Genomic DNA, 26,500 nt, shown 5'->3' with positions numbered 1-26,500 from the left:
AAATATTTCGTACTCAATACCCGACTCGATTACCTAAAACCACTACTCGTACAGCCCTACGATTTGATTGATATTTAATGGAACAGCATACTGGTGGTCCGTGAGGTGGATCACAGTGATTCCCAAAAAAAAATTACCCATGTACTTCACAAAAGTAGAGTTTACCTTAAATTTAGTTTTTAATTAGAAATTAAATTTAATTAATAATAATTTTTTTCACGCCGTTAAAAAAATCATTAAAGGGAATATAACCTCAGGTATTTGGTGTGGAACACCAACGTTTGCAGATCTGGCCGCTCTTGCCTTTGGTTTTAGAAATGTTTGGCGCCACTGAACAGGGTAATTTGAAAAATTTAAGGAGTCTTCCATTAAGTTATATTCCATTTAAATCGTTATTTTTAAAACCAAATTTGCTGTGCTCCTTAATATATTATTGGTATATAACAGGGTTGCCAAGATAAGGAATTTAAAAATGCCGTCTAAAAAGTCGGGGAATTTTAATAATTTGTAAAAGTCAGTGATTAGGCGCTTCAACAAAACATCTTCCAAGAAGTAATATTTCCGGGAGCCAGGACCTGCAAGTTACTGCTTGTTGAAATAATGGAAACTTTTCACCTGTGAACAGAACGTCGTGTTTTTGCAAGCGTAATACATCAATAAAAGCAGCTACCTGGTTAAAAGGAAGCACTTGTTGCATACTGTACAGGTGAAAAATTTCCTTTATTTCAACAAGCAGTAACTTGCAGGTCCTGGTTCCCGGAAATATTGCGTCTTGGCGATTTCTTTGAAGATGATTTATTGAAGCGTCTATTCAATTTAATCGTGGCACCTTTTTAACAGGGTTGCCACACGTCAGGGAAATCACGGAAAAGTCGGGGAATTTCAAAATCGGCCTAAAAAGTCCGGGAATTTTCCGAATTTGTAAAGATTCAGGGAAAAGTCAGGGAATTCAATTTTATCGTGGCACTTTTTGAAGGTAATTTTACTCTAGATCTATGACCAATTCTATGATTATCATTTATTTCCTTGAAAGTTTGGCAAATTTTTTTAACGTTGCAATATCCTTTGTACTGAAATATAGGTTGATTTCAATTTATTAACTTCTGATAAAAGTAAAATATACTGTTAAATATTGTCTAATTTTGGTCTTAAAAAGTCAGATAAAATTTATCAAATGGTCTGGGAATTCGAATCTGAAAATATCGTGGCAACCCTGTTTAATACTAATATCCCATATTGATTTAGTCTTACAACTAGAAATAAAAGTTGCTTTTTACACACAATCCCTATAAAGGATTTGTGTGTACAGTGTAGCCGATGCCGCCGTATTTGACATAACTCTCCTAGAATTAGGTTTAGAGTAGCCTGGGATATCTTAATCCGTAGCCCATTATGAATTTTAGAGATCGGGGCCCCAACTAACACGTACCTTTTTTGTCTTGAAAAAATAGCTTTTGGTCCAAAAAGTTGAAACGAAAAATAACGCCAGATGTTTGGGTTTGAATTTTCGCCGCCATCTTAGGGGCTGCCGCCAGCGCCCCTAACCCCGTATGAGCGATTTGCGAACTATCCTAACTTTTAAAATCGCGCAATTTAGGCTTAGGTCTTTTATAACTGAAACGCGCCGCGCGTGCAAAACATATTTTTTGCGTCTTCAGCAGCGCGCGCTTTTACGTTGTTTTTCTGTCTCGCCGACTTCTCACCAGGTGTCGCGGCGGACGCGGGCTTTTTGATTTCCCGAAATTTCTTTATTTTATTAAAAATTAATTAATATTTTTATGCGGTTTTCGCCATAAATTTTAGTTTTTAATGGGCTATAGGGTTATCTAACTGGTTAAAGCTTGACCGTTCCCCTTTAAATCTACATATTTTTTAAAATTAAGACCAACTTGGTTGAAAATTACATTTTTAGCAAAAGTAGCTTAAGACTTATGCTACTTTTGTTTTTAGTTAGTACTAGTGTTGTTAATTTTCCAGAACAAATTACTTTTTTAAGGGTTTTTAATGTTTTTAACTTTTTATCGATATAAAATGTCTAATAACAGTAAACATACTACAAAACATTAATAGTGTCACATTGTTAATCAGTTTAAACTAGTCTAGATGTTTAATTTTACTTTTAGATTCGAAAAAATGAGGCGAAAATGCCGCTTTATTTAAATTTGCAAATAATTTATATAATCATGGAATGAAAACTTATTAATTTTTTTCGGAAAAATTCGGAAAATTTTCGGACTTACAACACTAATTAGTACTGTTCATTTCTGAACTACGTTTTCGGTCGCATTCAGAAATTTTAATTTTAAGTGAGATTTCTGGCCAATTCGCGGGACCCAACATTCAACTTACGCACTATTGTCATATTGGAATTTCGTACAGGCGCCAATAAACATTTGTGTTTCACTAAATTTTTCAAAACCAGGTAACTCGAAAAATTCGGTTTGTCTAAATATTAATTTAAATTAGGGGTTTTTGTTTCGGTACCTAATTTCCAAAACCAGGTAACTCGAATAATTCGGTTTGTCTAAAAATTAATTTAAATTAAGGGGTTCGCTACCTTATTTCCTAAATCAGCTAAAATTATCTTGGGTTTTTTAAGTTAATGTACAAGATGATTGAAAAATTGTTCAAATTTAAATTTAATATTTAAAATAGTGTTGTAAGTCGGAAAGCTTTCCGCGGAAAATGACCGAGTCATTTATCCGGAAAATTTTCCGTATTTTTACGCAAAAAAAAATCATTCCATGATTAGTCTAATATATTGTTTGCAAATTGAAATAAAGCGGTATTTTCGCCGCATTTTATTTTTCCGGAAAATTAACAACACTAATTTAAAATATATTAATACATCGGGGGATTATGTGTACTTAAATGTCCGTGACATCTTGTTCGAAATTGATGTTTCTATAAAATAAAACTATAAAAATTATAAGTATAAAATGTTTATCCGTCACGAGCGCAAAATATTAACAAGGAGACGACCCAAGGTGTTACCATTTTGTTCAAACTCGGGGGATTGGTAGACCTTCATGTAACTTGAAAAATCCTAAAGGGAATTTATTCAATGGGCAACGGATTTACTATGGCAACGAAAAATGTTTTGACAACACAAAATATTATATTTTCCCATTGAAAATAACATGGGATTTGGACCGATTCCAAGGGTCCCCCCCCCTCCCCCCTGTGAAAGATTTTAAAAAATTGAAAAGTTTTAAAATACCAAAATTATAAAAAAAATTTAAAAATTTACGAAAAAAATCAAAATTGATCACATTTGGATCAATTTGAACCAAATGGGTGAAAATGAACCGATATGGCTTAATTAGGAAAAATTTCAATTTTATGTTGTCAAAAACATTTTTCGTTGCCATGGCAAAACCGTTGCCTTTAGGATTTTTCAAGTTACATGAAGGTCTACAAAATCGGTGTGTAACACCTCGGGTCGTCTCCTTGTAAGTGCAGTGCGTGCTCTCTACCTTCAAGAGTTACTACAGCTAAGTGACGTAGATAAAACATAGTCACATGACCTGCCGTATTATATAGAAACACCTATTGTTTGGGGCGGGTAAGGAAAGAAGAAAGTGCTATTTTTCGATGGCACCTGTTTTCCATACTTAACGTTACTTGGCGCAGTGACAATTGCCGCATTGTTGACTTTCCTGTTTCGGGAACTTTTAAATTTCATCCGACTCCTTTGTTGGTGTCTTTGTCTCGAGGCCGATTTCTATTTGTTCCATCCTCCTTCAGACACTGTGTCTTATTTTCCTTTAACTCCGCGTAACCCTTTTGTAGCATTATGTAAATCCATTTTGCCGAACTAATTTACATTAAAAAAAATAACCCTAGCCGTTCATTTACATTCGAAATATCTGACGTTTTTATGAATAACTTCCCGAGTCTAGTAAGACACCTTCACCCCCTTTAAACACATCTTATTCTTAATTATATTTAAAAGTTAGAAATTTAATTTAACCAGCGTTCCATTTCGGCTATTTTTGTAACACGTAACTCGTTACAGTTTCCTTTTGTGTCGAAAGACTTTATAGAAAGAACTTTCGTATCGCTGAAATTATTAATTGGAATGAGGGCGATCCTAGGAAAAATTTGGGAATTTGGAAATACGCCTTAAAAATCCAGGGAAGTTTAAAATTGGCCTTAAAAAGGTCAGCGAGAAGTCTGGGAACTTGAAAATAGGCCTTAAAAGTCAGGGAAATTTAAAAGGGGTCATTAAAGGCCAGGGAGAAGCCGGGGAATTTGAAAAATAGCCTTAAAAGTCAGGGAAATTTAAAAGGGTTAAATTAAAAGGCTGGGAAAATCGAGGAATTTAAAAAAAGGGATCAAAAGTCAGGGAAATTTGAAAGTGGCCATAAAAAGGCCAGGTAGAAGCCGGGGAATTTAAAAATAGGCCTTAAAAGTCAGTTAAATTTAAAACGGGTAATTAAAAAGCCAGGGAGAAGTCGAGGAATTTGAAAAAAGGCCTTAAAAGTCAGGGCAATTGAAAATGTGCCTTTAGAGTAAGGGAAATTGAAAATAGGCCTTAAAATGGCCAGGGAGAAGTCAGGGAAATTTAAAACAAGCCTTAAAAGTCAGGAAATTAAAGGGGACCATTAAAAGGCCAGGGAGAAGTCAGGGAATTTGAAAATAGGCCTTAAAAGTCAGGGAAATTTAAAAGGGGTCATTAAAGGCCAGGGAGAAGTCGGGGAATTGGAAAATAGGCCTTAAAAGTCAGAGAAATGTAAAAGTGGGCCATTAGAGGGCCAGGGAGAAGTCGGAGAACTTGAAAATAGGCCTTAAAAAGGCCAGGGAGTAGTCAGGGAAATTTCAAACAAGCCTTAAATAACCGAGAAAAGTCTGAAAATTTGAAAATACACCAACCCTGAGAAGTCAGATAATTTCAAAATGGGCATTAAAAAGGCCAGGGAGTTTGACAATATTCGTAAAACGTCAGTGAATGGCCACAAATTCTGTTACTTTTATTCAGTTCCTTAAAGGGATAATGAAATCGGAAAATACAGTACCTTCAAACTATTCAGCTTTCAAAACTACATATTTTTCCAATTTACAGTCATTAGAAAAAATGTAAACTCAAATTTTAAGAAAATAAAAACTACGCCGAAAAAAGCAGACGCCGCCAACGCGAAATAGCCGTGTGTTTTGAAAATCCCGTTATCTGTACGGACGACCAATGAGAAGCGACGTTTTAACTTCAAATGTCGCCTCTCATTGGGCGTCCGTACAGATAACGGGATTTTCAAAACACACGGCTATTTCGCGTTGGCGGCGTCTGCTTTTTTCGGCGTAGTTTTTATTTTCTTAAAATTTGAGTTTACATTTTTTCTAATGACTGTAAATTGGAAAAATATGTAGTTTTGAAAGCTGAATAGTTTGAAGGTACTGTATTTTCCGATTTCATTATCCCTTTAAACGTTCTAGTCAGTTTTCGATCCTGGTAATAAAAAGTATTTTTTTTAAAAACATAAGGGTCAGTCCCCCTATAGACGGTAAAATAAATGGGGGTGGAATTTTAAACCGTCATTGCCACTTAAAAGCTGGACACTAGCCAGGGAGGGAACACCGGATTGGTTGGTATTGGAGCATGCGGAGAGGCCAATTTTTAACTTTCAACGAGTAACAATTATCTAAATCATGATTCTTCGTAGAGCACGTGGCGCCATCTAAGTAAACTGACCATTATATTTCGGGAATAAAAGCTAGACAAAATGGTTGTTTAACTGTAAATTTACCTAGAACTTGAATTCTTTAAATTAAATTACAAATTATTAATTGAGATCTATCGTAATAGACGTGAAAAACGGTTGAAATGACTTCAGTGACAATTAAAGTCGCGAAGTGGGGAGGCTGGCAGCCATGCTGTCACGAAACGTTTCCCCTTTTTTCCTACCCCCAAATTCAAAAACCCTTCAGAGGCTGGGAAGCCGTTGGAATTTATTTTACCGTCTATTATCGGACAACTGATAGAAAATTAATTTTTAAACTAAGGTAAACAGCAGAGAGCCTTTTTTAAACCTCAGATGCTTTCGAAATTGTTTTTAAAAAAATATGTAAATTAGTGCTAAATTGAAAAATTAATTGGCTAGTACGAGTACCTATTATCGGACATTTGGATAATGAATCGGACACCACTGGTCCTTTTATCGGACGATGTACACTCTGTTCAAAAAGTCTTTGCCCGTGGGAGATTTCGAACATTTTCACCCGTCATTTCTTGTATAGTTGCATCAAGTCGAAGCGGACATCGGTAATATATTAATAAAATGTTTAGCTACAAATTGGCAAAAATCATTTTCTGGATAGACTTATAATTTGGCCTATTTTGGCCTAAAAGAGGGGGTGTCAACTTTTTTATTTCTGATCTCAGGTCATTTAAAACCCGATTTTCGTGTTCTCCGGGGTTGATTTATATTTAGAAAGTGTTGGAATTATTCAAATCGCCGCATTGGTTCAAAAGATATTCACCAAAGAAGTTTTCACAGAAATTGAGGAATATCTAAACATCTCACCAAGCCATTTAAAATAATAAATGTTAACGGGTTTGGTCGCCATCTATAGTTCCTAGAAGTAATCTTTTTTGTTTAATTCTAAATATGTAACAAATTGAAGGTTAACATAAATATTTTCTGACGTCGCCCCTGTTCGTTTCTCAAATGAGCACATGAAATCTCCCACGGGCAAAGACTTTTTGAACAGAGTGTACCTTTGGTTCGGACACTAGGAGTTAAGAACCGGACACACGAACTTAAGTTTCGTACACCAGTGCCCTCTAGCGGGACAAATGAACTTGAGTTTCGGACACCGGTGCCTTTCAACCGGACAAAGGGCCCTTAAAACCGGACATTTTCTACATTACCACTGGTTCTGACTTCATCGAGCGTGTTGCGGGCCCTGTTAATAATAGAGCTTCGATACTGGTCCTAGACATCACCGGGTTTCATTGCGGGCCCTATTAATAATTGAGCTTCTTTAAGGCCCTGTACATCATCGGGCTTCGCTGCGGGCCCTATTAATAATAGCTCTTTATACCGATATCATGGGAACTCGTTACGAGCCCCGGTATCATCAGAACTTTTTATGGGCCAATGATATCATCAAACCTCGCTACGGGCCCTAGAAAGCTTTGAGCATCGTTGCAGGCCCCAGTTTTCATCGAACCTCGTTACGGGCCCCAGATATCATCAAACCTCATTTCGGGCCCCAGATAGCATCAAAGCTCGTTACGGGCCCCAGAAAGCATTGGTCCTATATTTTGGCCCCTAGACATCATCGAGCCTCGATAATTCACCTCGGATTACAGGTATTTCGATGTAAAATGATCTGGTTCACACTTCTCTAATTGTAAAGTATCTAATCGTTCTAGTAATAATTTTTAATGACCTTGACGACTTGGTTCAAGGTCATTGTATTTTCGTTATTCAGTGACCCCCTAAGCGAGCTATGCCACACGAATAGTTTAAGTTTTTCGTGAATTTCAATATCTCTCATGGTAGTGTCCTAAAGTTAAACAAAGACCAAATATTCTAGAAGGCGGTCATTATATGGAGGGTTTTACCCCTTTGACTTCGGGAAATGTCCTCCCCGCTTATTTAACTTTATTTAATGAATCGATTCCCTTTTATTTTCCTTTGTTTATAATTTTCTTTATGTTAAATCCTTATTTCCCTGATCTAATACGCATGATAGATGTCTGACAGACAATCCGAAAAAATAGTATAAGACGTGTCCGATAATAGGGTTTTAATTACAATACGTAATCGAATTGTTTCTTTGCAATAAGAAAACGCAAAGCCATTTTTACTTTAAAAATTTATAGTGAAATATTCAGTCTTTTCATTGATACCCAGAATGTATTATTGGCAACTACTAAAGCACTTGAAAATAATATCCAAAAACCGGAGGGAAAGTAATTTCCTCTACCCCTTCTTAATTTAAAACAAAGAAAACTTAGTGACCCTGGTTCGATGCTGCTTTCTTCTTGCCACAGGGGCCCGCACCCCCTGTTAACTATTCTGAAATATAAATGGAGATACCACCTATTGAAAAATGTATTTTGTTTGGTTTTTCTTTCGTGGGAGTTTTTTTGTATAATATTAAAAATAATTCTGTCCGATAATAAATGGACTGACCCTACCTTTTATATTAAAATATAAGTTAATAAGAAAATGTACTAACTTTCGTTAAAAGTGGTTTTATTTTAGCCTTTGAATGGTCAGGGAATTTGTAATTGACCCCAAAATAAAACGATGTAATCCTACTATTTTATTCTAATTCTTCGTGTAAAAAGTTTGCAAGAGCATATCCGAAAAGGTTTATTTTCATTTTACGTGATACATATCTCAAATCGAATATCGTATTTTTTTACACTAGTAACCCCCTGTCTAAAAAAAGGAAGGATCTAGCTTCTGAAGTCAAATAAAATATTATCATCAGTTAGTTAATCGAGAATTTTCTTATATTTTCAGAAAAACATTTAAAATATTTTTATAATACCGGTATCGGAAAAATAAGCCGATATATCGGTGCATCCCTACATTTAACCTCAAACCATTCATTTAATCTACAAAAATGGTCTTACCTTGCAAAGCTCTAGATTTTAAATATTGTCGACTAGTGTTAAATAGTAGTTCAAAAACTAATATAGAGATGGCGGTAACAGGGTGACCAGACTTCCTGTATTTTCTATTTTTCCTATATTTTCAATGCCTTCCTATAAATTCCTTCAATTTTACCTTATTTCCTATATTTTCCTATAATTTCACCAGTTTTCATTCATTTTACTGGTTGTACTTATTTTGATTTTTAATTTTATTTTGAATTTCCACCAAACAATAGTTGCCATAATGCCCAAGAATAATAACTTTGGTTTTTCCGTGTAGTATAACCCAAAAACCTTTCTTCGTCGTGTACCCATATTTATCCTATATTTTACTTCATTTGGCCTATTTTTACATTTTCCTCTATTTTGCCAATTGAGTTGGGAATAAATAGAGGTACAACTAAATCTGGCTGGCGTGGGACCAATTTCGTTCAATAAGGAGACTTTATCAAATTTATCGTTCTACCGTGGCGGCATCTGTCTCTAGTGGTGGCAACTGAATTGCAATTGGATTTTTTCGCGAATCTGATCCGAAATTGAAATGTATGATTTCTGGTAACAAACAAACCTTTGAAGTTGTTTAAAAATAATTTAATTCGGTCAACACGATCTTTTTTAACTCAAGTTACGGTGAGTTAGCTAATACTTATTTATTTTTAGCCGTGTAACTTTACAAAATATAGATGGCGCTACCGCCTAATTATAAAGATTAATTTCGTACAGTCTTATCAGAACAGGTCCCGCGTAACCATGGCAACCGAAATCGTAATTGTAATTCTAGCAGTATTATTCCCAATTCAATAATTTTCCATATGATGTTTCCTATATATTCCTTTATTTTACGCATTTTGTATCCTATACTTTCTTATAATTCGCGTTAAAATTTCCTATTTTACCTATAAATGTTTCGTGTATATTTCCCTGGTCACCCTGCGGTAATGTTATTACAAAATTTCACCTACTATGACTGAACTTTACAAGACCGTTAAAAGTCTAGTATATTTTTAGCAAGCGCATCGGCTTATTTTGGGTGTCGAAATGCGAGTTGTAAAAATGGTGTCGGAAATCCTTTTAAGGTGAACGCTAGCTAGATTAAACAGATTTAGCGGCTGAGGGGCAGCGTCTTGGATGATGAGTGCTTTAGCGAAAGAGTAATTAGAGCGCCTTAATTCAACCCGCTTATATTAAGTCATAGCCGCTTCCAGCCCGAGTTTGTTTATTTTCTCGGTGGGCCGGAAAATGAGGCAAGCAAATCCCCGACCAACGCTTTAAATATTCAATGCCAAAGTGACGTTTTAATTCCGCGTTTTTGACGTGGCTAGGAAACCGCTCCGGCTTAGTTAATCTTTCATTAGAGTCCCGTTTCGCTAAGCCTCGTCTTCGAGACAAATACGCCTAATGAAGATGAACGCTCTTCCGCCCCGTTTTTACCGCCCTCTACTGGTACTTTTAATAATTAGCCTAGCTTCCTTAACAAACTTAAAATTTCTGATCGCGCGCGTAAGGAACTCCCCGAATACCTCGAATGTTAGCCTTTTTTCCCCCCCGTCTTCAAAGTCGACGTATTTTTTATATCTACGACCCTATGTTGACACATTTTTGACAATTTTTCGTGTCGTTTTCGTCGAACAACTTCGTAACGCGTGGTGCGCTTATGGGTGGCTTGGTTGATGCGCGTTTCGTAGTTCAACATTACTGTCCGGAATTACGGGGACGCGTAAAAACCCTCCTAGGCCTTGTTTTTTTATTCCCGTCATGGTGATTAATGCCAGAAGAAATATTTTTTTGCGTCTCGTGCGTTAGGCCTATGTAGTAATAACCTATCTCGCGTCCAAAAGACGCTTTTCTGGCAGAGAATTTATATATTTTTTAAAGTTTTGACGCCAGGGGGAGGAGTTGCGCTTGTTTCCTTGGCTAAAAGTTAAGTAGGCCAAGTCTTTCTGTGTCCCGTAGACCATATATGATGGACTCACGTTAACGATGATTATAGTTTGGCCGCCATTTTTCATTGTTGACTCTCGACGTGTCTTTGTATACGTATTTTACGTCACAGCGTAATGCTCGATTGGGGTAATGCAAATGCCAAGGCAGTGTTATTCAACTTTAAGAGGTTGGATTACGGAAATTTAAGGATGGTGCCCATACGTCAGATTTGCTTTTGTTAAATTCCATCTCGTTTATCGCTATCGCATCGGATTTCCATCTAGTTAATCTATTTATTAGGATGACAAAATTAGCGAGTAAGTAGTTTAGTCCATAATTAAAAGGGATAATATAGCTAAATCCTAAACAAATTTGAAGACATTTAAAAACTTATAATAGCTCGTACCCATAGGTCTTCGAGCAAACAAAAAGACGCGAAACTCGGACCAAATAGATCTTCGAGTGGAAAACTAAAATAAATAAAATAGCCAGAAATTCCAACGGTAGACCGGTTTCGTCCTATTTGGGACTCGTCGGTACCGTGCGGGAAATCTGGCTTGCGACTATAACACCGTGTTGCATAGCAACGGAAAGCCGAATAGGGGGAGAATGGTGGAGATTAGTATATATTGTTAAGTTGGACTGCATTGTAAAGGATGATAAAATTAGCGACTTTATTAATTTTGTTAATTATACTGAGATAGAACCAATTTTAACTCTGAAAAACTCCTTAATTCTGCGTTGAGTTTGCAAGCTGACTCCGCACTGGTTAAAAATAACTCGAAACATTAAGTTTGCCTATATATTAATTTAAATTAACGAATTCGTGTTTCGCTACCTTATTTCCAAAACCAGGTAACTCAAAAAACCTGGGTGGTTTAAAATATAATTTAAATTATCGCGTTCGTTATTTCCAAAACTCGAAAACATCATTTTCGGTAAAATTCCTCTTAGGTTAAATTAAGTTAATGTATTTAAAGTTTGTATATCGGGGGATTGTGTGTACTTATATGTCCGTGACATCTTGTTAATATAAGATATTACTACATTTTCTAGATTTACTAAAAAACTAAACACTAACACGGAGACGACCCGAGGTGTAACACACCGATTTGGTTCAAACTCGGGGGTTTGGTAGACCTTCATGTAACTTGAAACACCCTAAAGGGAAATGTCTCCATAAGCAACCGTTTTGGCATGGCAACCAAAAATGTTTTTGACAAAACAAATAGGAAATTTTTCCATTGAATATAACATGGGAATCTGACCAATTTTAAGGGTACAATCTGTAAAACATTTAATCAATTTCGAACTTTTGTATTATTTTTTTATTTATATTTTCTATTTTTAGCATTTTAAAAATTTAAATTTTTTTACACGGGGTACCCTTAAAATTGGTCAGATTCCCATGTTAAATTCAATGGGAAAATTTCCTATTTGTTTTGTCAAAAACATTTTTGGTTGCCATGCCAAAACGGTTGCTTATGGAGACATTTCCCTTTAGGGTGTTTCAAGTAACATGAAGGTCTACCAAACCCCCGATTTTGAACCAAATGGTGTGTTACACCTCGGGTCGTTTCCTTGTAAGTCGAGTTACCTGATTTTGGAACTAACAAGGAGACTACCCGAGGTGGTTATCACCGATTTTGTTGAAACTCGGGGGTTAGGTAGACCTTATGGTAGTATGAAAATTGCCAAAGGGAAAAGTTGCAATGGGCTTTAGTTTTTCCATGGCAACCGAAAATGATTTTGATCTCTCAAAACCAAAAAACTCCCTTTAAAAAAGCATGGGATTTTCTCGGTTTTACAGGGTACTTAATTACTTAAAAAATTTTAAAAAATTAAATTTTCAAAACTTACCCAAAAAGATGAATTTGACCTATTTTGGGTAAAATTGATCAAGGATTTTGGCTGAAATTGATCAATTTTGGTTAAATTTTAACAAAAATTTGGGTAACCGAGAAAATACAATGCTTTTTTAAATGGAGAGATCAAAAACATTTTCGGTTGCCATAGGAAAACTAAAGCCCATTGCAACTTTTCCCTTTGGCAATTTTCATTCTACCATAAGGTCTAAATAACCCACGAGTTTCAACAAAATCGGTGATAACCACCTCGGGTAGTCTCCTTGTAAGTTAGCGAATTATTGTTTTTGATTTTGTGGGGGTAATTAATTTCTTAGAAGGCGTTAATTATTATCGTGAAATGAATTTTCTGCTCTCCGTCTAATTAGGCAGGCGGAGTCGAATGCGATCGCGTGATTTGCATAAACGAAGTCGACGCCATGATAACGGTACGCGGTGAAATTTCCGGAAGCCGGTTCTACCGAAAAACCCTTTGAAACGCCGCCGCCGACACTTCAAAGGAGATTTTCCGGCGGCGTCATGTTTCGGCGTCTGGCCATTTGATTGAGTCTTTCAAATATTTAATAGCCTTCCGTATTTTGAGCGTATGGTCGTTAGACTTGTATGATTGGCACAGTATTTTTTTTAATCATTGATTTAAATCACCTTTTATACTTCAATGTATTTATGAAAATGTACAAAAGTAGGTTCACTAGCAATTTCGATTCAGAGCAAACTCAATTAAATTTAGTTAAATTAATAATTAAATTTAATGAAATTAATTTAAATTTATTTAACCTTACCGCCACGACAGTGTTTCGAGGTGTAAAAGTGTATTTTTCCGACCTGGCCAATGGGGAAAATAGGGTATTTTTCCGACCTGGACAATGTGGAAAATAGGGTACTTTTCCGACATGGTCAATGGGAAAAATTGGGTAATTTTCCGACCTGGCCAATGTTGAAAATAGGGTACTTTTCCGACCTGACCAATGGGAAAATAGTGTATTTTTCCGACATGGCCAATGTGGAAAATAGTGGACAGTATTTTTTGTATTGAAAAAAATCGTAAAAAGTAAAAATGTATCACAGATATTGATTAAAATTTAAAGACTTTTTTAACTATTTCTGTTACATTATGGCCAATTACAGTAGAATGTTATTTCTTTATATCAATAGAAATTGCAATTAAACTAGTGGTTTTTAGCTTTTTACACGCAATATCCCATTAGTATCCATTATTATACACTTTTAAATTTAGTTTAATTAATAATTAAATTAACTAGATTAACGCAATTGGGAATGGAGGGCAAACTCTGACGTTCTCGGTACCTAAACACGCGCTTGATATTTGTTAGTGGCCTTTTAGTAAAGTAATTTTATTTAAAACATTATTGATTTAAATCGCTTTTTATACTTCAATGGATTTATGAAAATGTTCAAAAGTAGGTTCACTAGGAATTTAGATTTAGAGAAAACTCAATTAAATTTAGTTTAATTAATAATTAAATTTAATTAGATGGTGTTACGAAATTGGGAATGGAGGGCAAACTCTGACGTTCTCGGTACCTAAACACGCGCTTGATATTTGTTACGAAAGCGACTCATGGGCGACCGTTATTCGCGTTCCCCCATTTGTTAAGAAATATACAAAATAGTATATGGCATCCGTCTGTCTGTTTAAATCATTTATAGGGTGTTTTTTTAGTCGTGTGTCGAGATCTGTCGTTGTCGGAGGGGCATCCTTGTTATGGAAATAGCCTCGCGTCCTATCGCTCAAAATCCCGACTCGAAAGATGACAGATTTAGCGATGGATGAATTCCCTGGCCCTTTTACGCGTTGGATAGCCTTGACTTTTACGAGAGGCCATGACGTGGCCTTCAAACAGAAACGGCCCACTTTCAGAATAATCGGATTGAGAAATGGCTGTTTTGATATTTTATTTTCTATTTTTCCTTATACGGAGATGTTCTTTAGTCACTTACTCCTTTCTATAGCCACTTCTCGAGTTTCAAGAAGTGGACAGTGTCATTGGAAAAAGCTAAGGTTAAATATCGAGGCGTCTTTTAAATCCTTTATATAGCCACGTAGATTTGTATATTATAAATAACCCGATATTGGTTTAAAGGCCTAGGTTTTTTCTGTCTGTCCCCCTTTAAATTAACTTAGTGGAGCACAAATACCCTGGTGGTAGGCCATCCGCTGAACATGTTGGTCTAATTTAAAGGGGGACAGGCAGAAGAAAACTTAGGCCTTTAAGAATCCTAAATGCAACACGTTGATTTTTGTAGTCGCTTTACTTACTAAATGTCTCTCTAGTTGTCAAAGTTAAATTGCCTAGTTTCTGCGTGGATTAAGTTATTTAACCAGGGTTGTCACTCGTCAGGGAAAATAGGGAAATCAGGGAAAATTCAGGGAATTTAAGAAAGGGCTTAAAAAGTCAGGGAAATGTCAGGGAATTTTAAGAATTTGTAAAGATTCAGGGAAAAGTCAGGGAATTCAATATTATCTTGGCGCTTTTTGAAGGAAATTTTATCCTAGATCTATGACAAATTCTATGATTATCATTTATTTCCTTGAAAATTTGGCTAATTTTTTCAACATTACTGAAATATAAGTTCAATAAAATTTATTAACTTCTGATAAAAGTAAAATATAAAATAAAAATTAAGTCAAGGAAAATCTCTTAAAATGGTCAGGGAATAGTCAGGGAATTTGAAACTAAATTTTTTGTGGCAACCCTGTTAACGGTGGAGAAAATGTTAGCTGTGTGTTAATTTATATAATTATATGAATATGTTATTATATTATGTATAATAATGTAATTATTATTTTATGAATTATTTTTAAATAATTTTCATCACTTATAATTATTTTTATTATTGATAATTTTTATTTAGAGTTTTTAACTTTTCGGAAAAATTAAATGCGGAAAAGTTTCCGCAAATCGGAAAAATAAAAATTTAAACATATTACTTTTTAAGAGATTTAATTTTAGACTAGTCTAGAGGTTTAGTTTTACTTTTGGATTCGACAAAATAAGGCGAAAAGGCCGCGAAAATTAAATTGTCGAACAATATTAGGCCAATCATGGTTTTGTCGGAAAAAATACGGAAAATTTTCCGACTTACAACTCTTATTTTTATTTATAATTATTAATCTGATTTATGAAATTTTTCGGGTACAAATACATTGATTGTATCCCCTTGAAATCTAGGATGCTTACACGAACACTTCCAATATTGAAATAGCCATTATTTGATTTTAGTTATTCCTAGTGAATTCTTGGTCAAATTGTTAGGGCTCCTCTATAAAGAATGCATTGAGTTTATATTCCCCTTAAGTTTAGGCACAGCTTAGGCGTTCCATCTACACGTTTCGTTGCACTGGCTTAATCTCTTTAACATTGAGCTTGATGAGGGCCCACTCTCACCTTGCTTTAGCCTCATCCGGGCCCTTCCTTCCTATTGGCGTGTTCCAGGGCCCCTAGGCTTAAGCGCACTCGTACTATAGAAGGAGTGCCACGGTACCTTGAAAAGCTGGAATTCCTGGTTAAGTCAAAGAATTTGAATATTGGTCTTAAAGCAAGTGTCGGCTCTATCATTGCCACCTGTATTATGATCAGGCCCTTGTTAATAGAGAGGGCATTGTATCTATCTGATTCTTCGAAGAAATGATTGGAGAGCGTGGTGCCATCTATTAATGGCCAAGGAAGCTAAAATTCAAAATAGCGAAACAATAACGTCATCGGAGAACCATTGCAGAGTATTGTAATTACTAATTAGATAACTTACAAGGAGACGACCCGAGGTGTTACACACCGATTTTGTTCAAACTCGGGGGATTGGTAGACCTGCATGGAACTTGAAAAATAATAAAGGGAATTTATTCAATAGGCAACGGTTTTGCGATGGCAACGAAAAATGTTTTTGACAACATAAAATGGAAATTTTTCCTATTTAAGCCATATCGGCTCATTTTCACCCATTTGGTTTAAATTGATCAAAATGTGATCAATTTTGATTTTCTTCGTCAATTTTTTTATAATTTTGGTATTTTCAATTTTTTTTTAAATTTTTCACAGGGGGGACCCTTGGAATCGGTCTAAATCCCATGTTATTTTCAATGGGCAAATTTCCATTTTATGTTGTCAAAAGCATTTTTCGTTGCCATGGCAAAACCGTTGCCCATTGAATAAATTCCCTTTAGGATTTTTCAATTTCCATGCAGGTCTACCAATTAGTGGGGTGGCGGCGTGGTTAGCACTTTCGCCTCGCAGCAAGTGGAGCCGGGTTCGATCCCAGCTTGTGGCACTGGGTGAAAACTCGGAACTACTCCTTCTGCGTTGAGTTTGCAAGTTCTCTCCCCACTGGTTTAAGGGGTTTTCCCCCGAGATCTTCGGTTTCCCCTTCCATAAAAACTTGTTAAGGTTAACGGTAATAGTTAGTGTAGGGAGCTGTTGGCTCGAACGCGTGGCATGCAGGGCTTGCCACCACCCTCCTACGCATTATAACCCGGCCACCTGAATTAATGGCTTCAAAAGTCGCTTGATGACTTAGGCCTAAGGTGGTGTCTTGGGTATTAGCCTAGCTGATTTATTTGATTATTTTAATCCCCCGAGTTTGAACAAAATCGGTGTGTAACACCTCGGGTCGTCTCCTTGTTAGTGTTGTTAGTGGCCTTTAACCTAAATTACATATCCCATATATATTGATAATATTACTATAATTTAAGTTATTTTGAAATTTACAAACGGGCCAGTTAACGCGAAGGGTATTTTTATGTCCCGAATGTTGGGTCAAAATGTAGCTTAAGCATCTTGTTTTGATTTGGGCGATAGCGACATCTGTTGAAAAAAGAGCTACTTTACGTTAGAGCCGACACTTGCTTTAAAATCAGAGAAAAGTCAGGGAATTTTCAAAATTAGTGTAATAATCAATGAAATGTCAGGGAATTTAATTTCAATTAACATAGGGAAGGTTTACTAAAATATAGGTAAAAAATACAATCTTCGCACAATATAAGTCAGGGAAAATCTCGGTATATTCCCGTTGGATAGAATCCTATTGGGTCGAATTCCCAATAGATTGAATCAAAAAATATACTTTCCCAATTGATCGAATTCTAATTTTGCAATCCCATTGGGTCGAATCCCATTTATTCGAAAAAGGTTTGTTTTGGGTTGGGTTAGGTTAGGTTAGGTTTCACGCTCACTTGTGACCAAACCAAATGTCGGTCGAATGGGATTCGGTTGAATGAGAATCGACCCAATGGGACAAAAGCAAAATCTCCGGAGATGATCAGGGAAAACCTGTAAAATTCGGGGAGTTTGAAAGTGAAAAACTGGTAACCCTGGTGCCCACTTGTGTGAATCCGCCACTGGGTATGACGCGAGGGGTCGGACATTTGCCTGTTTTGTGTACCGGATTTTGGATTTTTTATTGTGGATTTGTCATACAAAGTCTATCGGAGCAAATTTCTTGGATTTTGGATTTGTGGATTTTTTCCAAATTTTGTACGGGATTTGGCCAAATGACCGACCCCTCGGTATGACGTCATACATTTTAGAGCGTTGTCCAAGAATTTTCAGGCTTGAAGTAGCTATTAGTAACGGTAGTTTAGAAAGCGTATAATTGAATAAACACGTAAAAAAAGCGTTTGAAAGTTCTAAGTATATCTTTGATATCTCCCACGCCAGAGATCCGGTACGTCGGGAACCAATCACCGAGATCGGAAATTTATCGCTACTCTGCCATCACCGTGGTCTGCCGTTCTTACTGGACGAGGTCAATTCTCCGGATAACTGGTGAGTAGCTTCTCTCCATTACGTTAATGTACCATCAAGATTCCCAACTGGCAGCGGCGGCCGCGTCCAAACTTCGCCGGTTAACTCGGTTTAGTCTTAATAGATGGCGACACGGTCTCCGTCGTTAAATTTCTTCAGGCGTTGCGGGGGAGCCCTTTTCTCACGGAACTCGCCGCGTTTTTACGGCGTCGTTCCCTCTTTACGACGCATTGTTTGGGTTTAAAACAAAAGATAGTTCTCGGCGGCGTGTCTAATCGGTTCTTCTCTCGTATGATGATCTTCGGGTGCAGGATCCTCCCTAATTATCAGCCATAAGCCTAATTCGCAGCTTCAAATTGCGGATGTTTTTTATGCTAATGCCGATCGGAAAGTGGTTGTTGTTGTTTATCGGTGGTAGTAACGGAATATTTAATAATAAGTAATATTATAAACATAAGTATGTCACTTCCCATTCTTCCGACGCTAATGCTTTAAGCGGTAGTCCTTTTTGCCCAATGACCGTTTACAGGCCTCCCAGCGATTTTTTTTAATATTATAGCAATTATAGGAAATTTCATAGAAAATATAGGAATTTTTAGGAACATTTTTAGTCAAAAAATAGGAATTTATAGGAACATTTTAGCTAAAAATAGGAATTTATAGGAACATTTTAGCCAAAAATAGGAATTGATAGGAACATTTTAGCTAAAAATAGAAATTTATAGGAACATTTTAGCTATAAATAGGAATTTATAGGAACATTTTTAGCTAAAAATAGAAATTTATAGGAACATTTTAGCTATAAATAGGAATTTATAGGAACATTTTTAGCTAAAAATAGGAATTTATAGGAACATTTTAGCTAAAAATGGAAATGTATAGGAACATTTTAGCTAAAAATGGGAATTTATAGGAACATTTATAGCCAAAAAATAGGAATTTATAGGAACATTTTAGCTAAAAATAGGAATTTATAAGAAAATTTGAGCTAAAAATAGGAATTTATAGGAACATTTTAGCTAAAAATGGGAATTTATAGGAACATTTTAGCTAAAAATGGGAATTTATAGGAACATTTTAGCTAAAAATGGGAATTTATAGGAACATTTTAGCTAAAAATGGGAATTTATAGGAACATTTATAGCCAAAAAAAATAGGAATTTATAGGAAAATTTTAGCTAAAAATAGGAATTTATAGGAACATTTTAGCTAAAAATGGGAATTTATAGGAACATTTATAGCCAAAAAATAGGAATTTATAGGAACATTTTAGCTAAAAATAGGAATGTATAGGAACATTTTAGCCAAAAAATAGGAATTTATAGGAACATTTTAGCTAAAAATAGAAATTTATAGGAACATTTTAGCTATAAATAGGAATTTATAGGAACATTTTTAGCTAAAAATAGAAATTTATAGGAACATTTTAGCTAAAAATAGGAATTTATAGGAACATTTTTAGCTAAAAATAGGAATTTATAGGAACATTTTAGCTAAAAATGGAAATGTATAGGAACATTTTAGCTAAAAGTGGGAATTTATAGGAACATTTATAGCCAAAAAATAGGAATTTATAGGAACATTTTAGCTAAAAATGGGAATTTATAGGAACATTTATAGCCAAAAAATAGGAATTTATAGGAACATTTTAGCTAAAAATAGGAATTTATAGGAAAATTTTAGCTAAAAATAGGAATTTATAGGAACATTTTAGCTAAAAATGGGAATTTATAGGAACATTTTTAGCCAAAAAATGGGAATTTATAGGAACATTTTAGCTAAAAATAGGAATTTATACGAACAATTTAGAAAAAATACGAAATTATAGGAGTATATTGCAATTATAGGAATTTATAGGAACTCTGGGAGCCCAGCCGTTGATGTTTTCGGAAACACCGGACCTAAGCCAGAGCTAAGCTCTATTTAGAAGGCAAATTTTTCCCAAACGTTAAGGCTGTTTTCTAATACATAAATTTTAAAATTATAGGAATTTCTGGATATTGCTATAGAAAAACTAGAAAATTTCTAAAAAAAAAAGGAATTTATAGGAACAATTTTGAGAAAATAGGAAATTATAGGAACTCTGGGAGCCCTGCGTTTATAAGTGGATAAGGACTGAGAGCGATCCTATATAGTTCCTATTAAATCCATATTTTTAAACACATTAAATTATATTATCCTTTACTTTCTTGAACTCTATCGTTGTAACTGTATATGCTAGAGGCAGTTCACTTCGATGATTGAGTTTGCACCCTTGATCGATTAAATAACAATTAAGATGATAAAATGGATTAAATCACGATTAAGCTGATTAAATCGCGATTAAAAAATACATTATTCAAAAAATTAGATCGATTGAGTCGCAATTGAGTCGATTTAGTCTCTGGAAAAATAGAGTAATAGTAAAATAGAGCAGTGTTTATAATAACCTGGTTTAAACCCAAATACCATCTTTTTTGGGTTTTAATTAAAAAAAACGTGTTTTTTTGGGTTTTAATAAAAAAACGGCTTTTGGGGTTTTAAATTAAATAAAACGTGTTTTTTGGGTTTTAATAAAAAAAACCCGTGTTTTTTGGGTTTTAATAAAAAAACGGCTTTTTGGGTTTTAATAAAAAAAAACGTCTTTTTTGGGTTTTAATAAAAAAACGTGTTTTTTGGGTTTTAATAAAAAAACGTGTTTTTTGGGTTTTAATAAAAAAAAACGTGTTTTTTGGGTTTTAATAAAAAAAAACGTCTTTTTTGGGTTTTAAATTAAAAAAACCCGTCTTTTTTGGGTTTTAATTAAAAAAAAACCGTGTTTTTTTAACCCTGTAAATTAATGACTATGTTGAGACGATTTTTACCGTTACTTCCGATCCACCTCAAGCTCGAACAGTAAACTCCTTAACCACTAAACGAATTCAAATCATCCCGGTATAGTGGCGCCATCTAATCGGTGTCTGCTCTTAAACATTTCCCTAAATCTCTCTAATTTTGGAAATAATAGGTGTTTTTTATTTGTTAGTTTGACATTTCTGTGGCAGAAAGAGTGGGATTTGTTGAAATCGCAGTTCATCGTGGACGTTGAAATTCGGGTGTTTCGTAAAAGCAACGAAAGTGGAGTTTCATCTTTGCAAGCCAATCCCGGTAAGACAAACGTCGTTAGTTCTCAAGAAGTCGCGTTTATCAGTAGTTTTCTGGCAGGGGGTTTGAGGGTCGGATTTGGCTGGCGTTGAGATTCGCTTCCTGGTCGGATGGCCGGTGTCCGAAAGGACTCTCGCTGCTAATGACCAGAAGATCCGCTCACTCCTCTTATCTACAGTTTTTCTTCATTTCCGTGTTTTATTTTAGATTGATTATTTAGCGAAATATTGGCGATTGTAACAGATTATAACTTCCAAACATTTGGAACGCGTGGTATAGGTCATTTCAGTAATTAACTACCATTAGTTCGAAATTGATTTATGAAATTGTTCGAATTCTAAAAATGTGTTTTGTTATGCTCGAAATATGGAAAGACTGTTTAACCTAACCTAAACTATAGACTAATTAGAGCCTAAATTGTCCTTACTTTAAAATAAAAGAGCTGGCGTGGGAACGTCTTTTATCACGGTAAGCGTGGGAATATGGCGGGAATGAGAAAATTGATGTCAAATGGGATGGGAATGGTTGGAATATTATCACTTAATGGGATGGGAATGGTTGAAAGACAATCACTTAATGGGATGGGAATGGTTGGTAGACAATCACTTAATGGGATGGGGGTGGGAATGGTTGGATGATTATCACTTAATGGGATGGGAATGGTTGGAAGACAATCACTTAATGGGATGGGAATGGTTGGAAGACAATCACTTAATGGGATGGGAATGGTTGGTAGACAATCACTTAATGGGATGGGAATGGTTGGTAGACAATCACTTAGTGGGATGGGAATGGTTGGAAGACAATCACTTAGTGGGATGGGAATGGTTGGAAGACAATCACTTAGTGGGATGGGAATGGTTGGAAGACAATCACTTAATGGGATGGGAATGGTTGGTAGACAATCACTTAATGGGATGGGGGTGGGAATGGTTGGAAGACAATCACTTAATGGGATGGGAATGGTTGGAAGATTATCACTTAATGGGATGGGAATGGTTGGAAGATTATCACTTAATGGGATGGGAATGGTTGGAAGATTATCACTTAATGGGATGGGAATGGTTGGAAGATTATCACTTAATGGGATGGGAATGGTTGGAAGATTATCACTTAATGGGATGGGAATGGTTGGAAGATTATCACTTAATGGGATGGGAATGGTTGGAAGACAATCACTTAATGGGAAGTTATGGTTTCGATGGCAATGAACGGTTATGGAAATGTTTCTGCTTCAAAAGCAGCTTTGTATATAAATCGCTTTGCACAAAATCTTACAAAAATATTTTAAAGAAATTTAATTTTGATTTATAAGTTAAGAGGGTTTAAAGTGATCCATGACTTAGCGCGGTATCACTCTGTAAAATTGTGAAAGAAATTAGACAATGACTAAATTATTAATTTCCGACAAATTAAATTTGATAATTTAACACCAATTTCTTTTAAATTCTGAAAAAGGTAATTGGACCGTATATAACGGAATTAAACGTCCAAAAAGGTCAGGGAAAGGTTTTCAAAGGTGAATGAACTCAAATTTATCTGGAAAAATAAAGGTGATTTAATTATAATTTTGGGAAAATCTATGATTATTACGGAGTTTCTGGTTATTTTTTAAACGTTGTAATTAAACCTTTTTTGTTACAACATAACCTCATCTTCCTCAAGAGTCATCTTAATAATAAAAAATATAAGCTTAAGTAAATTACAATCGATGTTCCCAAAATATAAAGTTGTCTAAAGAACGAAAGAATCCGAGGGGTAAGACACTCTGCGAACTCGGTGTACACTGCCACACCTTTGACAGTGCTAAATAGAACTCGCGAACTCTTGAAAATATTTACCTTTATCAGTGCTAAATGCACGAACTCGGTGTACAGATTATCTGAGACTGTCTTGCCCATCGTAAGAATCGATAACCCATCCCCTCTATAGCTAGTGGAAGGTTGGTGTTACCATCACGCCCTGCCCTTGACCGCAACCTTGACCATTGAAGAACGGCTCTGTTTCGAAAGGCTGTACCTGAACCGTAGCAAAGCTCGTTTCAAAGTTGCTAGAAACTGCGTCGCATATTTTTTGTAGGCCACTCGAAATGTTCAGATTGCAAAAGGCTGGTTTCTCCGGCTTTCTTATATAAAAGGGGTTTCACTGACTTGCCAAGAAAAGGGAAACTACCGTGATGGGCCACGCGTAATCAAAGTATCATTAAAGGGGGGGCTTCTACCCCCACGTCTTTCCTTTTTTTGTTCCGTTTATAAGAAGTCACCGACTTCCCAACACCCCTCCCCCTCCCCTCCATCCTGGCTCGCTCGCGTTAAAAAATGTCTCTGTCCAAGATGGCTGTTCTAAGCCTAGGTCGAATTTGCAGTTTCAGTCAGTAAGAAAACTTTTCCCCTTTGTGTGTTCCGTAGATGGAAAAGAAATGGCCCCCGATTCTATACTTAGCGGGGGGGGGGGGTAACAGGGGGACGATATTTTGTTACCCCCTACCTCTCCTAATTTTCGCTTTGCCCTTTGACCCAGTTGCGTCGCATTTGGGTAGTTTTATACGCATTTTGTAATTTGCTATTTTTTAATTCAAATTTTATCATTTTCCTCTAAATTTAGATCTAATGGTATTGTTAATTCTAATAGTATCCATATTTTTATTTAATTGTTTTTTTAATAAAATAAAAAATCAGATAGGCTAATACCATCGAGCGACTTTCTATTGCCATAATTTTGCCATTAATTCTAATAGTATCAATATTTATATTTAACGGTATCGATATTTAGATTTAACGGTATCGGTATTTAGACTCAGTGGCGTAGCCAGGGGGGGGGGGGCACATGACACCCCGAAACGTATGGTCGTACGTACAAATATTTTTATTTTTTTACTTTTTTTTTCAATGGTGTGCCGCCCGAAACAAAATCCTGGCTACGCCACTGTTTAGACTTAACGCTATCGATATTTAGATTTAACGGTATCAATATTTATATTTAACGGCATCGCTATTTTGATTTAACGCTATCGATATTTATATTTAACGGCATCGATAATTAGATTTAACGGTATCGATATTTAGACTTAACGCTATCGATATTTAGATTTAACGGTACCAATATTTATATTTAAAGGCATCGCTATACAGATTTAACGGTATCAATATTTATATTTAACGGCATCGATATTTAGATTTAACGGCATCGATATTTAGATTAAACGGCATCGATATTTAGATTTAACGGTACCCATATTTAGATTTAACGGTATCGATATTTAGACTTAACGCTATCGATATTTAGACTTAACGCTCGATATTTAGACTTAACGCTATCGATATTTAGACTTAACGCTATCGATATTTAGACTTAACGCTATCGATATTTAGACTTAACGCTATCGATGTTTAGACTTAACGCTATCGATGTTTAGACTTAACGGTATCGATTTTTAGACTTAACGTCATCGATGTTTAAATTTAATAAATTTAATTTAATTTAGGATTATTCAAACTTTAGATTAATTTCCCAATTACATTTAATTTGCGATTCGTTTTCATTAGCATTAAGATTAAATTCAAAATTTATATATGGATAATAAATAAATTTTTTAAATATAAAATTTTTGTTATTCCGGTCTAAATTTCCAAACCGACTAAGATCTCAAACGGTTTTCCTCAGTTTCTTTTAAATCCGTCGGGGAAAAATGTTATTAAACGTCTACGGTTTCTGGAAATTGAGTAGGCTATCAATGAATGTAGTGGGCGGGCGAGGCGAGGTGAGATGGAATAATATCGGCGTGTCAGGTTAGCAAAATGCCGTCACCTATTATTGATGAGGTGTGCCCCCCAGCCGAAGCGAGAAAAAAGGGGTCCAGCACGATGACCCCCTTCCACAAACTGTCCATTAGTCCACGTCGGATCCCAAACTTGTAACAACGGACGTAGTCCCCCGCCAGAGGGGGTCGGTGGCGCCTTTCAATTCTTCCAGAACGATCCCCTATATTTCAATGTCCGAGATATAGGCGGTTGGAGTCAGTGGAAAAGATCTGTTCGCAGCATCCCAACACTAGAATCCTACTTTCCTTTACATCATCTTCAACCTTTAGGAGGGGGGGAGGGGGGCGGGAAGTTGGAGATATTTTTCACTGCCACCGAAACCGCCGATAATGTTATCCACTTTGTGACTATATTTTTTGCGAGAGTTTGACCCGCCACCTACGATAGTTCTTTTATATTGAGGGATTACTCTATTGTTACCTAACACTTCGGTTTAAAACGTATAGTGGGAGTACAGTCTGCTCGTCATTACCTCGAGTCTAACTTGACGATTAGCCCCTCACTTAATATGAGAATAAAAACGTCGTTATTTTGAAAATCACGTTTTGAGAAACGTTTGGAAACATGGTTGGCACTTTGTTGATTTTTATTTTGATAAAAATCAAATCAAACGATTTTTGTTATTTAAATCGCAATTTTTCTGATTTTTTATATAATTAATTGCTCTTTTCTTGTATAATTAACGCGTATTTTTTTTTCAGCTAGCTAATCTTGAATTAAATGAAATTATTTTAATTAAATTTAATTATTATTTAATATTTTAGTTTGCTTGGATTTTAATTTTTTAAGAACCTTTTTTTGACATTTTTTATTCCTCCATTGAAATACATTGTGTGATTTAAATCAATGATTTTTTAAAAAAATTATTTAATTTTAATCTTAATTTTTAATCATGATTTAAATCAAATTGATTCACTTTTTGACAATTTGCGAATATAAAAAAATATGTCATATATTATATATGTTTAAAAGATTTAATAATCAAGTTCCAGTTACTTAAAAACAAAATAATTAAAGTTATAACGGTGAGACCTCGGGTTGCCGTTATTTTCGTGTAATTATTTTCATTCAAAAATATCGTTAATTCAAGTAATCGACTTTTTAAATATTAATAATATCCTAACTTTAAATCACTGCCAAATTAATGAACTTTTTCTGTCAAAGGTTTTAGAAAATCTTTGAACCGATATATATTCTGAAAAAAACCCCATAATTAAATGATTATAAAATATTTGGTCAGTACGATAAAATAGCGGTCAATTTTGGGAAAGGTAACATTATTTTACGAATGTTCAAAACAGAGTTAAGTTTTTTTTTCGAGCCAACGATGGTCTTTTTTTAAATTTGTATACAAATTTCCAATAACTTCATTCTTGGCACCTTTGGTTTTTGGAT

At 35.3% G+C, this 26,500-nt stretch overlaps 1 protein-coding gene across 2 annotated transcripts in view; it reads left to right on the top strand.

Moving 5' to 3' along the window:
- LOC149925533 (ubiquitin carboxyl-terminal hydrolase 48-like) overlaps nucleotides 1-26,500 on the top strand; it is a 100,195-nt gene that overhangs the window by 20,318 nt on the left and 53,377 nt on the right. For both annotated transcript variants that reach the window (XM_090160525.1, XM_090160526.1), the window contains exons 16-17: nucleotides 18,075-18,182; nucleotides 21,166-21,287. In XM_090160525.1, coding sequence (XP_090016651.1) covers nucleotides 18,075-18,182; nucleotides 21,166-21,287 — 230 coding nt within the window. The remainder of the gene's footprint in view (nucleotides 1-18,074; nucleotides 18,183-21,165; nucleotides 21,288-26,500) is intronic.

This window comes from Leiobunum rupestre, chromosome 10, assembly GCF_980474605.1.
Source record: "Leiobunum rupestre chromosome 10, qqLeiRupe1.1.hap1, whole genome shotgun sequence".
Lineage (NCBI taxonomy): Eukaryota > Metazoa > Arthropoda > Arachnida > Opiliones > Sclerosomatidae > Leiobunum > Leiobunum rupestre.
The sequence above is the reverse complement of the archived record's forward strand: the minus strand, read 5'-3'. Positions and strand labels throughout refer to the sequence as shown.